Source organism: Mastigoproctus giganteus, chromosome 13, assembly GCF_048544385.1.
Source record: "Mastigoproctus giganteus isolate SK-2022 chromosome 13, ASM4854438v1, whole genome shotgun sequence".
Taxonomy (NCBI): domain Eukaryota; kingdom Metazoa; phylum Arthropoda; class Arachnida; order Uropygi; family Thelyphonidae; genus Mastigoproctus; species Mastigoproctus giganteus.
This window is the reverse complement of record NC_143587.1, coordinates 94,031,309-94,045,713: the sequence shown is the minus strand read 5'-3', so window position 1 is coordinate 94,045,713 and position 14,405 is coordinate 94,031,309. Positions and strand designations below refer to the sequence as shown.

General features: G+C 36.0%; 1 protein-coding gene and 1 long non-coding RNA gene across 2 annotated transcripts in view; one reads left to right on the top strand and one right to left on the bottom strand.

Moving 5' to 3' along the window:
- Nf-YB (nuclear factor Y-box B) overlaps positions 1-10,730 on the top strand; it is a 158,765-nt gene extending 148,035 nt beyond the window's left edge. The window contains exon 10 of the mRNA XM_090387752.1: positions 10,453-10,730. Within this exon, the coding sequence (XP_090243878.1) occupies positions 10,453-10,479 (27 nt within the window). The 3' untranslated portion in view covers positions 10,480-10,730. The remainder of the gene's footprint in view (positions 1-10,452) is intronic.
- LOC150076262 (uncharacterized) overlaps positions 1-14,405 on the bottom strand; it is a 229,856-nt gene that overhangs the window by 6,748 nt on the left and 208,703 nt on the right. The gene's annotated exons all lie outside the window — the stretch shown is intronic.

Sequence of the window (14,405 nt, the reverse complement as noted above, 5' to 3'; positions counted from 1 at the left end):
AAAAATCGGAAGAAAAAATCCGCCGTAGTGTCCGTGAAAACGCGCTAATTGCTTCAAAAATTTGCTCTGTAACTCGTGATGTTAAATTAGAAAAAACGGAAACGGCTTTAAATCTGTGGATAGAAGACCGAACTCAAAATAAAATTCCGTTAAGTTCACTCATCATTCGGGAAAAGGCAAAACTCCTTTATCAACACTTTAGCGAAACTGGTGATAGCACTGGCGGGATAAGTTTTTTTTGCCAGCAAAGGCGCTGGTTTGAAAGATTTGTTTAAAATTTCTAATAAATATTTCATTTAATATTAAATTGTTTCTTATTTTCATTTCGATGCCATATGCTTGCATTTCACTATGTACATAGTTATAATATGAAGGTACATATAATACATACATAGACAAAATTTTAGACTAGTTTTTTTTATATATTTCATACTTTGGAACGGAACCCCTTTATTACTGTGGGAGCCATAACTCAGTATTCGCGTTTTCGTTATTCGCGACATTTCTCAGGAACGTAACCCCCGCGAATAGCGGGGGTTTACTGTATTGGATCATGTTTATTTTAGTGACGAGGCGTGGTTCCACTTGGATGGTTATGTGAATAGTCAGAACAGCCGAATATGGAGCAGTGAAAACCCACATGCGTATCACAAACGATCATTACATACCCTGAAAATTGGGGTTTGGTGTGCCATCTCGTGCCGTTGTGTTATAGGGACTATATTTTTTGACGAAACTGTGGATGGAGAAGTTTATCATGACATAATCCAACAGTTTATTGCATTGTTGGAGGTGAATGAACGAGAATGTTGGTTTCAACAAGATGGTGCGACCTGCCATACAGCAAATGAAATGATGGCCATGTTACAGGAATTTTTCGGAGATCGCTTGATCTCAAAAAACTTGTAGCCCCCAAGATCTCAAGATCTTACTCCTCCAGATTTTATTTCTTTGGGGACAAAAGGCGAAGTGTTTCACAACAATTCTAATACTCTTGACAAATTGAAGGCTAACATTGAAAAAGAGATTGCAAACATTATATAAGGTGACTGCAAATGTCATGAAAAGGGTACGAACCTGCATCCAGTTGAGTGGAAACCATTTCCAACATTTGTTGTAAAGGTTGTGTAATTTCTTTCCGTTGTAAAGGTATAAGTATGTGTAGTTTATTTCCCTTTTGTGTGATTTGTTAAAATTCCTATAATACGGTTGCATCCTTTATGAAACACCCTGTACAACTGTCATTCCTCAATTTGAATGTCCCCTCAGATGATTAATGTGGGCAAGAGGAAGAATCGCTTCAGCATTGAGCTTGCTCAAACCATTCAAGGCCTTATACACCTAGATCAGATCCCCTCGCAGGTACTTAGTCTTTTCGAATGTCCACTACCAATTCCTTAAGTGCTGATCTCCATGTAATTCTCCAGTGGGGCAAAGATAACTTTGTTGATTTCAATCCTTCTAAAACTAAGTCCTGTCTTATATTGCAAAAAGGATTCTTCTGTTGCTATGCTTATCTTTGATGACACTGATTCCTAGGCAAGGTCATAGATCTGTATTGGGGATTACCCCGACTTCTAATCTCTGTTGGTATAAGCACATTACAAATATTGCTTCCTCAGCATCTAAAAACAGGGTTTTCTCTTTTCGCTCTTAGTGTTTTCTTCCAAACAGCTGTTCACTCTGTACAAATTGCAAATCCGCCTTACCGTGGAATATTGTTCCCACTTCTGAGGCAGTTCCCCCAAAACTTCTCTCAGGCTTCTAGATGCAATTTGAAAAGAGGGCAGTTACGTTAATTAATGACTCATCTCTAACAGAGTTTTCTATTTCTACTTCCATGGGCACTTTCTTCTGAATTGGCTTTTATAATTCCTGCTCTCTCTTCCAAAACAGTTCGAACACTTGCTGCAACCAGTCAACATCCTTGTACTGTCCACTTCAAACTCACAGTACTAACAGAACCAACTTTTCTTCTTTCTCATTTATTCATTCAACTTCTGTTTTCTGGAATAACCTTCATACATACATATTTCCTGAAAATTACAATCTACAGAAAATTCAAGTTTAACGTCAACAAGTATCTTCTTTCATCTTCTCAACCTTCAGCCCATGTATGTGGTTCTAAATACTGTAGATACCTCTCATGTTTGTGGTTTTTATTAAAGAATCCATTAATCAACTCTCTGCCTCCTGCCCTGTCTGCAAACTATCTTAAAATCTCCACATGATCCCTGAACAATTCAGCTTATGCAGTAATCTCATGAGGGACTGAATCAAATGCATCTCTAAAATCCAAATAAACTGTCAAAATTATTTCCTACATCCAGGTTATGAGTAACTGTCAAAACAGCTAACCAGGTTAGTTAAACATGATTTCCCCTTAACAACACCATGTTGTCCCTGGACTGCTCTCTTAATCATTTCCTCGGAGATTTTCCCAACTACTGAAGTTAAGACTGACCATTTCATAATTAACCACTTTGCTCTTAGAGCCAGCTTTATGTATTGACAATACATTGTCACTTCTCCAGTCCAAAGGAATCTCTCCCAATCGCTCCACTGATGCTGTAATAATTAATCTTAATGGTTCAATCCATTCTCTAGCCGCTTCCTTCAAAATTACCAGGTATATGCCATCAACTTTAGGAACTTTACCTGCTCTTGTAGGCTCACAAGTTTTGTAATTAACAGTCATCTGTAATTTTGAAATTTTCATCCTCACTTGCATGGCCTTTACTCACCATGAAGGGTCTTTCATAGATCAATGCAAAGTATCTATTCAATTTGTTAGCAGGGTTATCTAATGCTTTCCCACACCCATTGCACAATAGTCCAATCTGATTAGTTTCTTCTATGTATTTACATACATGAAAAATCCCCTATCTCTATTTTTCACTCTCTTAGCCAGTGCTTTCTCATACTCAGCCTTTGCTGTTCTAACCATTTTTGTTGTATGACTGCAGATCAACTTGTAGCTGTTATAAACTTTAGTACTTCTCATAGTTCCCATGCCATCTTTTTCTGCTCTATTAGACTTACCAGCTCAGCATCCTCCTTATGGCGTTTTCTTAATGGTATATTATGCAATCATGGCATCTGTGACTATTGCTTTGAAGGTATTCCATAATTCTGTTGTATTCACCCTCCCAATTGATAAATGTCATGCAGTGTTTTAAACTGTTGTAGGCCTGTTTCATGAAATTAAAACCCATGGCTTTTTCTTTAACAACTGAAACATTTTTCTTCATCTTCTGATTAATGATTGCATGATTACTTTCACCACTTGTTCCTGTACTGCGAACCCTAAGCTATCATCTAATTTGTGGACGCCTCCCTAGCCAGGTGGGCAGGAGCAGCAGTGCGCAGCATGTGCTTTTTGATTAGACCGGGGTTCGAGCCCGTGAGCACCAAATACGGAGGATGTGGAAAGGTCAGGGAATGACCACTGCATATCCCCGGAGCAATACGGCCTTAGTTGCTAATGCTCAACAATCATCTGATTTGTGAGTAACGATCAAGGCTAGAATATTCTTATCCTTAGTATTTTCTCTAACATGTTGATACAAGAAGTAATCATCTATTTCATTTAAAATTTTGATCCTCGTGGCAAGTTTCCCTTCCACTTACTCCAATCAGTTGGGGCAAATCAAAATCACCCATAATAAGACACTCACACTTGATTAGTTGCCCTAATCAGGAGTTCAAATTCACTCATTTTATTGACAGTACTCCTGACATCACTGTAGACAAAGTTAAAGCTAAGTAGCCTACAGGTTACTCTGCTGGCACATCCCTCAAAGTATTTAAGCTTGTTTCCCTAGTATGAGCTTCTCATTCATTTGAAACATCACTATTCTCGGGACCTATTGTCAATATTGGCTGTTGTGGCAAAAAACGTGTGGGCCATACTAATAAAAAAATTTCCCCAAAAAAACCTTGCAGAGCCCTTCAAATCTTAAGCTAATCCACAAGGCTTTCAGCATATAATCTATTCTATCATGTATGGGCAAAAATTGCAGACACACATTCTGGCTTAACTCACTCACTGACTGAATTAGTATCAAGCAAACATTAGAAGAAAGAAGATGTCTTTTCTGGTTGAGGATCTAACAGAAAATAAACAGCATGTAGGAAAGTACTGAATGGAAGGCTGATAGTCCAGGAATGATCTGTACTATCATAGTAACTTTTGAACCCGGTGGTTATAGCAGATTTTGATGATGATACTGGCATTAACTGCAGTCTGGTATCTGAAAGATAAAGCCAAACTGCACATGCCCGGCGTTGTATTTGAATATTTTACATAGAAACTGTTACCTAAGATATTTCCTCATATTTTACGTAAAATGCTTTGAATAGATGATGTCTACCAATCTTAATGCATGTTGCTGTTTCCTTTGACGATATTACACTCCGACCACTTTATTAGGACATGGGATGTAGGACTGTATGCATTTTCGGCTTCAGTATGTAAATCAAAGACATATTGTGGTGTGCACAAGAAAGTGCCATAAAGCCACATGACCCAACTAGCTCCAAAATCAGTTCAGTGGCAAACAAAGAATCTAAAAGACTGTGTGCATTTAGCAGATGTTACAGCAAGAGGAGGGTTGCACTTGAGTGCTCAAACCCAGTAACCAAAGGCAAGTATCATTTAAGTCTTTAACAAATGGGGATGGAAGAAGAAAATGCCTGTGAACAAGCTCAGCTATTGCTGATATTGTAATTTGATGGAGCAAGGTGCTCAATCTCTGGAATCAATTATAATTGTTGTCAAATTACAGAACAAATAACCTCAGCACTTAATGTGGGAACACCTGAAGGCCTTAGTACAAAAGATGCACTACAAAATTATGCACTGATCTTAGATACTAACTGGAAAATACAACATTCCTGGCACCCACTGCATTGGTGCCAGGAATGCAAACAGATATGTGAAGCAAATCATCGAGTCTAATGAGACCCAATTCATGCTTTTCAGCACTAATGAAAGAGTGCATATATGGAAGAAACCACATTGAAACACTGGAACCATTCTGTTGTGTATCAACAGTACAGACTACTGGGGGGTACTGTAAATACCACAGCATATCTCAACATCATTTTGGATCAGATAGACTTGGCAATATTGTGAGTTTATCCCTATGGACAGGGGTTTGTGAAATGGCGATGCAACTATCCTCCACATGCAATTTGTGGAACACAAGGAAGATTTTGAGAATCTGCCCATATCACTCTAGGAATTGGGAGTAGTTTTGTTACATGAATGGTCCAGTATTCATCACTTCAACACCTTGATGATTTCATGTCAGAGCAGTTAATTGACCTAATGGCAGCTGAACATTATTAGCTCATGATCCTAATAAAGTCAATATGCAATGTAGGAAGACATTTTAATATTTGGTGTCAAATGCACTCGTGCAGAGTGGAGAACTGGACACTGCTTGTATTTCTAAGGAAGTAAGCCAGATTGCAAAATTATGTCATACATGATTTTGTATTTTTTATTTCTATTTTTGTGACTTAAGGATGGCGAAAAATCAGTTTAGATGCAAAATTTAAACTAGCACAACTTAAACTGATACAGTATCATTGACTTTTAAAGATACTATATTTCACTTTTGTTTTGAAAATGAGAAGTGAAGATGTCATCCAACTGTTTAAGTCTGGAATGCAAGAGATCAGAAAGGTACAGCATTGATGTATCTGCCAACCTTTTGACTTTCTCAGAAAATATTTGTGAATTGCAGTTCTTTTTCAGTTTTACTCTTTTCCAAATTTCTACAAGTTTTTGTTTTTCAAGTGTGGGCATACTGAATTTATTGTTGTGGGCTTCAACAAAGCTGTCTCTGAATGGTTGTACCTCATTTTTTGAACTGCGTACAATATATATTAAGCAAGTGATCTAATATGGTTTCAGTTTAGTTTAGTGCATCTGTTTTTCTAAAGTATTTTAGGAACAAAAGCATATTGGCAATGTGTACCTAACATAAGAATTGATTTGTTTTCTGTGGGTGTCTGATACTTACTCTGGAGTATAAAGTTATTCCATTTTGTACAGGGAGAAGTTCAGCAACAATTCAACTATTGCTGCAACAGATGTGTTGAAGCAAAATGAGTTAAATTAGCTATTGACCGTGGAATTTTGTATCAAAAGAATATCTAAACTTGGTTTGTCTTCATAATACTCCTATTCTATTAATGTGAAGAACAATGATGCAGAATGTGAGTGTTAGTCTTGTAAGAAAAACCAAATGGAATTGAGATCATCTGTGTTAAATTCAACATAAAAATAAAACAAGTTTAACAGCCAATACGATAATTAAAAAAAGCAAACAGTAAAAAAATTAAAGTACACTTAGACATAAGTGAAGTGAATATATTGAAAATACAGGTTATTGCATTTCTAAATGATATGCATAATTTTATTGTTGTGTGATTCACATTAGTTGCTTATTATTATTAATTTGAAAGAAACTTTCTGAAAAATGTTATTCCAGCCAAGGTGGATCTGTATTAAGTTTTCTGGATTCTGATTTTTAAAAGTTAGCATACATGTATAGGGGTGGACAAACTAATGGAAATACCTGTGATAAGAGCTACACGTATACACTAATATGGTGTTGGGCCACCTCTGCTTTTAAAAAAATTTGCATTTGACGTGGAATAGATTCAAATAAATCTTGAACTGCCTTAAGAGGAATATTGGACCATTTTTCATGGAACGTTTCAAGCTCCTTGAGTGATGAAGGTGGAGGAAGTCTGCTTCTCACTCTCCTCTCCTCTCCAAATATGCCTACAATGGTTCAGTAATGTTTGTCTGGTGATTGTGCAGGCCATGGGAAATGCTTAGCCTCAGTTTCATGCTCCTCAAATCAAGTTGGACACTTATCGCTATGTGTATCAGAGCATTATCATCATGAAACATGGCATCGTTTGTGGGAAACAATGTTTGCACCACAGGCTGAACCTGGTCACTCAGGATATCAGAGTAATCAGTGGCAGTAATTTGCCTTGTTTAGAGTGATGATAGGATATAAATAATACCTAAAGAATATTGTTGCCCAAACCAGTGTTGATCCTCCTCCATGTTTAATGTTTGGCACAAGACAGTCAGGATGATTCACTTCCTTTGGCATTTGCTAAATGTAAACTCTCCCTGGTGTTAGATGATCGGTCTGAAAATATGAAGTTTCCAATCAACAAGTGTCCAGCTTTTCTGCTCCTTACACCATTGCATCCTCTTTCTAGCATTACCATCAGTAAAGAATGGCTTGACAATAGTGGCTCTGCCATAAATTTCAGCTTTATAAGGTTCTCTCCAAACTGCTGTGCTAGAAACTGGATTGCTGCAACTCTCATTAAATTCTGTGGTTATTTTTGAGGCAGTAGTTTTATGTTTTTGGGCTACAGTCTTTTTTTGGTATCCGACAGTCTCTTTTAGCTGGCTTCGATTTTCTGCCACAATTTGCTTTTCCACACTTCGTGAATGCAGATTTATTTTAATACAGTTGCTTTGGATACATAAAACTCAGCAGTTTCCGTCACTGGTGCCCCTGCTAATAGTTGACTTCTTTGGAATTCACACAGGTTGGTCATTTTATTCTTGTACCTTTTTTTATATCACCTCTAAATAAACGTCAGCTTTTTTCGTCTTTCCTTCACAGTACTACCTGCAAGAAACGTTTCCATTATTTTTTCTACCCTGTGTTTTATCTGGAGTAGCACCACCATCATCACCAGAAAATAATTTGATGATTTCAGAAGCTTGATAATGTATTCAAATAATCCAAAATCATACTGCTCATGAACTATGAATCATGTCATTCAAGAAATGGGGAATTGTATTGCCAAAAAGACTTAAGTTCAATCTTAAAAACACTAAAAGATGTATGCTGTGAAAACTTTGACACAAAAAGAGTACAAGTACTTTACCTCTCGGAAGCTAAAGCATGTCACCAAAGGCGCCTCTGTAGCCAGGTGGGAAGGAGCAGCAGTGCGTAGCACATGCTTCTTGATTAGACCGGGGTTCGAGCCCGTGACCACCAAGTACGGAGGATGCGGAAAGGTCAGGGAATGACCACTGCATATCCCGGAGCAATATGGCCTTAGTTGCTAATGCTCCTAAAAACCAAAAATAACATATAACATGTCACCAAAAATTTTTTCTGATGAAAAGCTCGTACTAGGCATTCTTTTAATCCCCTCCCCCCAAGTATATAGTTCAAATTCATGATCTCAAAAATGAACTTTTGCTGTGATCTGGCCAGGAATGATTGCAAATGATAAAACTTCATTGTAGGACCAGAGTTAACCAAAAAGTGTGCCACAAGGAAATCCTCAAAGGATGTATGCCTTCTTAGTCATAGTATTTATTGGTTGTAAGGATTTGCCAGCTCCCATCAGCACTAAAGAGAATGCTATTACTTACTAGATGAATCCAGGTGCTTTATATCTTTATTTTTATAGCCTGTGGATAATATTTCTCCAATTTTCCCTTATTAGAACTGCTGTTTAATAGAATCAAAATTCAATTCACAAATGTGATTACAGTAACTGGCACTTACTGTAATTATTTTATGGCACCAGCATAAAAAAATAAAATTCTGGTTCATGATGGATTTACTAAAATACATATTGAATAACTTTGTTTCTATCTGGATTAGGCAGTGAATGACTCTAAATCTCTTGGCCATTTGTGGTGGTTGGGTTGAAGTTTCTAATCTTGAATAGGGTGATGTCTCTGGTATTATGGAAATATTTCTTTGCAGAACTTGGTTCAAAGCATTTTGTTGGATGCAGCCTTAAAAGTAAGAGCTGGAATCTTTACATAAAAGAATGCTCAAGAAGAAACTACATATGTTATTTGGATTTGCTAACACAGTCATAGTGTTCATATTATTTAGTATTGAGTATCCTTGGAATGCATTAATACTGTTTCCTGAAGACAATTGATTACTTGCATATATCAGGAGACCATTTTTGTAGAATTGTATTATTTTGGATTCACTTTGATCCTGCATAACTTGCCCAAGTTGCTCCAGCATTAAAGCTAACCAACTGCTCAAACATCCCATATCACTTGTGGATGGAGGCCAAAACTTGTGGGTAGTGTTATATGCAGCATCTGATTACATGAAACCTGTATAAATCAACTTATTGTAGGAAGTTACATCAGAATATCTCTTTCTTCATAAGCCCCTCCAGCTTATAGCTATGCCCTCTTGTAGAGCATTCTGTAGCATTAAAAAAAAATTTTCCTCATCTTTGTTCATAGTTACTGGTCTACTGTTTTGAGTTATGTGAATTTGCCTTTTTGCTCAAAATACAGACTTAACACTCATGGCAGCAACAATTGTCTAGCTTATAGGCTCCCAAATACCCATTGTCTGAGTTTGTTATATGCAACATTTTGATAATCATGAACTTACTTTATGTCAGGACTATCCACACAGTTTTTTAAATGCCATGTGCCCTCATTTTTTTTTTTTTTGAAAGAAAAAAATAAGTAGTAACTTATTTAAAAAAAAAAAAAAAAAAAAGGATATTGTATCACAGTTAGAGATTTCAGCTGCTACTAATTCTTATGACTATCTTGATGGTTTTGTCTGTGCACATTAACATTTTCAAGTGCTAATAGACGGAAAAAATCACTGGCTCCATCTTTGCAGCATTATTTTTTCCCCTCTTTCCTCCATTATAACTTTCATGTCATTCTTTTAAACTGTGTTGTAATTCCTGATTTATTCAGCTTTTCTTGACTAAGTTTTTTTTTTTTACTCATAATGAAATCACTTTGATTATTTTAAGACATGGACACTCAATCCACATTCCCAGTCCATGACAGTATATGTAAATATAGATTCTCTGAAACCTGAGAGCAATCAAAAATCTGTTGGTTAGCTACAGCAATGAGAATGTATTGCCAAACCTACTGCTTATGTGACATCTTGATTTTTCAACCTGTTTTTATACTCCAGAGCATATCTTCATCTAAGACAAGCTTTACATGCAAAATTTTGAATAAAAAAAATAAAAAAAGTAGAAATTGGAGAAATTCAGTAAATGTTTTAAATACCTTATTTGATACATATGCACACATATATCATTAGGTATTCTATTTGCTGAAATATCCCTTTACACTCAAAAAATAAACTGATTCGTGAACATTTTTTATCTGCATATTTTGGTGAAACATCCCATAAAAACAGTTGAATGATGGTGACAATCCCCCCCCCTTTAATAACAGAACATGGTTATCTTCTCTAAGTTGTGCCGAGATGCTCCATTAGACACATGGCACTAAAATGTAAACATTTTGGAAACTACAGCTCATGAACAATGATAATCCAATATTCCTCCTAAAGTGTTCATTTTTTTTTTAACTGATTCTTCAACTCAAGGCCAGAAGTTTATTTGTTTTTATATGTTTGGTATTTTTGCTTTCAGATTGCACAACCGATTCATTTTGCATGATGACATCTGAAAGAGAAGCTTACCTTGTATCATATGAAGTTTTCCTACTGTGCTGTCACAGAACATCTTGCAATATGCAAAAAATCACCGTGATGGACTCCATTGTTGTTTTCACTGCACACTTTTTTTTAATCTGACTGTTATAAGAACATTTATCTACCATCACCTTCATTTTGCATTGTGATTTTCCATCGTTGTCATCCCAATGTTATTTTACATATGTTGTTTAGACTGTATTTGTGCCTCTGCAATTTTACCATACAGTTGTCTAAAAAACTATATAGCTGAGTTGAGTTTTATTGTAATTTGTTTCATAACATTTCTTCATTAGATGTTAGAAAGATTCCAGCTTTACATTTTGCCAAAATAGATATTTTACTTTTGAAGTATTGGCTTCATTGGTAATGTTTTAACTGGAATTGTTTAAAAGGACAAAAAATGAACTGGATGTATGTTTTTTGTTGTTGGGGATTAACATACTGAAGTAGTATAATTTTAATACATTTACATTTTTCAAGAGTAGCTTTTTTTTTTTTTTAATTTTGAATTGAAAATCAGCGTGACTTCATACAAATAGCTTAAAATGAAATGAACATGTTAGAGAAGAAACTAAATACTGCATTTATGAAAGATGATTCATGTATACCACTGTAATGCAGTGGAGAAGACTGTAAGAATAGGCAATGGTACAAAAATTTGTACCATTTTTAGCAAGACTAAAAATTTAATAACATTAAATAATTTCTTTGAGTTACCTCTTTTCCTATACATGGCCTCTTCTCTGGAGGCAATGTGAAGGAAAGAATAATTTCCATAAACTGGATATAGTTAAACATTTGGATGAACAGAATAAAGAAATAAATAGTTCTGTACTCTTAACTATTTAATACATGTTACTAAATAATAAGAAGAACTAAACTTCCAAGTCCTTGTGGCTATTGTGGTGGTTACAACAGTTGTCCTTCCACAACGTGGAAAACAGCTTCAAGTTCAATTGCATGTAATTTAGACACAATGCACTGATGCTACATACTAATACAACTAAGTTATTGCATAAAAAACAAGCAACCAACCTAAACTTCTAAGAGTACACTGCTAACCAGTGTAATTAGAGTGGTATCATAATGGATTTGTAGATAAAGAATTGAGGATTATAATCAAAGCGTAACCTTGCAACTTTTGTTTTGGAAATTATTAAGTATATGCACTTTGAATAATGTGTAATTGCTATAAATCTTAAGAAACTTCTTAGCATGCAGTATTAATCTGCTATTGCATTTAACTGACTATGTGACCACAGTATAGCATACACTGGTATGTTCTAAGGTCAAATCTACAATACCACAAAAATGCACAGTTCGTTGTTAACTGTTGCTATCTCGGTGATTTACAATGAAACTATAAACTCTTCTCAATGAGGATGGCTGTGCCAAGTAGAAAAAGAAAATATTCATGTGTCTTAGCCACAAGACTTGTGTGACTATGCATACAATCTAAATAGCTACTTAAAGAAACAATATTTAGCTATCACACAAAATTTACACTGCCCCATCATTAATATTCAGGTACCCCTCCATCACAAGTACCATGTGTCAGACACATCTATAAATATGCTTGTAACCCCAGGGGCTCACATCCGGTGAGTATGGGCTTGGCATACCCAGGGTCCTGAGCTGGATATCATCATTCTTCTCTCTGTCTCGGTAACTCGGGAAATTTTTTTGGCTAGTGCAGCATAAGCCTCAGGCTTCCTTGCACCATATGGCTAATAATAATAATGAGACAATAATACAACTGAACTGTGAATGCAAGATGACAGAGTTAATAACAGACTTCAGGCTGCCACGTAAGCAATCAGTCTGTACGTGACATTAACGGCACTGATGATTGGTGATGTGATCTGCAAATGGACTGGTGATGAAACCTATGGGATGAATTGGATAGTCAGATGCGTATGAGGGGAGACTACCCAAAATCAGAGCTTATAAAACCTAAAAGTTTCAGCACTTTTTATTAGTTTTCCTGTAACTAAAGGTTATTTGTTCTACAAAGCACACACACACTTGGGCCTTCTACAACATGGTAAGTTGCATCTGGAGAAAGTGTGTATTATGTGATAAACCCAGTTTACATTGTAAAAGGAGGAATGTGTTCCCTTTGAACTACTGAAGAAAAACAATTGATGACAGTGAAAATAATGGATATTAAGATATGATGGTTTAAGTTATGGAGTAGTGATTAATTGCTCTGGGGAAGGGTAGTATTAAAAGTCATCAGGTTCAGACATGCCACTTGCAGAAAGTGGCAGTACTCAAGAAAAGGACCATTGCAATGTCCCATTAAGTGCCAGTGGACATTATTTTAAACCTCCATCACTCGTACCCTAAATGGAACAAATATAAAGTGTGGCAATAAAGTTCCCAGAGGTGCAATAAAAAGAAAAAGTGAAGGAACTCAAAAATGATTTTATTTGTATTCAATGTAATCACCACCTGATTGAATGCATTTGTTACACCATTCTAAAAGTTTCTGAAAAGAGTCAGTAAAGGTGTCAAAAAGATGTTCAGTTCGGCAATTATGTTCTTTATGTCCTCATCATCCTGAAATCTCTTTCCTTTGAGGGCAGTTTTCACCTTCTGAAAGAGGAACAAGTTCACTGGTGCTAGATTGGGATAATAGGGTGGGTGGGTGAGCTGCAAAATTTCATATTTTTTCAGAAATGTCTTCACAATAACTGCAGAATGGGGGGAGGGAAGATTGTCATGCAACAAGAACCAGCTGCCTTTCTCTCGAAATTGTGACCTCATGCAGGAAATGCACTTCGGTATTCCTTGGAGAACCTGTACAAGGAACATAGCATTGTCTTCATTTCAGGTACAAATTCCTTGTGAATCACACCCTGTTTGTTGAAAACGATGACTGGCATAGTCGTTATCCTAGATATTTATTTCTGTAAACAGAAATAAATATCCTAGACTTATTTCTGTAAACAAAACTTTTTTTGGTCTTGGTGATAATTTTGAAATTCACTGCAAGCTCTGATGCTTTGTCTCTGGGTAGTGCTGAAACACCCAACAATCATCTCTAGTAACAATGCAGTTGAAGAAATTAGGATTGTCTGGGCGAAGTCTTTACATGATGATACTCTTTGTTGTTTCTGCTCATCCATGAGACTATGTGACAAGTTTTGTACAGACCTTCCTTTTCCCTTCATGCAGAATTTGACAAACTGTCTCCTTATTCATAGCCAACTCAGCTATCATTCTGAGAGTCAAACAATGATCTCTTGCCACAATTTTCCAAACTGGCCTCATTTTGAGAGGTTGATGGACGCCTGCTTGCTAGGTTATCACGAACATCCTCACATCCATCTTTGAACCGCTTATACCATTCAAACACACTAGTACGACAATGTTTCATCATAATAAATAGTTTTTAACATTGCATATGTTTCTATTGCAAATTTTCCCAGTTTAAAGCAAAATTTGATATTTGTTCGTTGGTCGTCCATTGCAAAATCATGACATGGAATGTTAGTGCTACTAATGAAACTTGCTGTTACTTGAAACCTGTCAGCCTACTGTACAGTAGGCTGACAGGTATAGCCATCTGATATAGGAATTTTGAACTACAACTTACCACTTCTATTTATTTTCAAACTCATTGAATATGACCAAAACAGCACTAGTCTGGAATCTTTATTTGCCACACCTTATATGCTTAAATTTTTTTGTTTTAATTATAAAAAATAAACTTTCAGCTTTTTTTACTGAATTGAAAACTGACAAAAATAAACAAGAGAAGCCAATAATAATGGTTTTTTTTTATCATATTTCTTGGAATTTTCAGGGTCACCCTCAAAATCAAAGATTCTGTACCAGATACATAATGTGTCCTGTCGCTAGCATATTTACATATTTAACGTT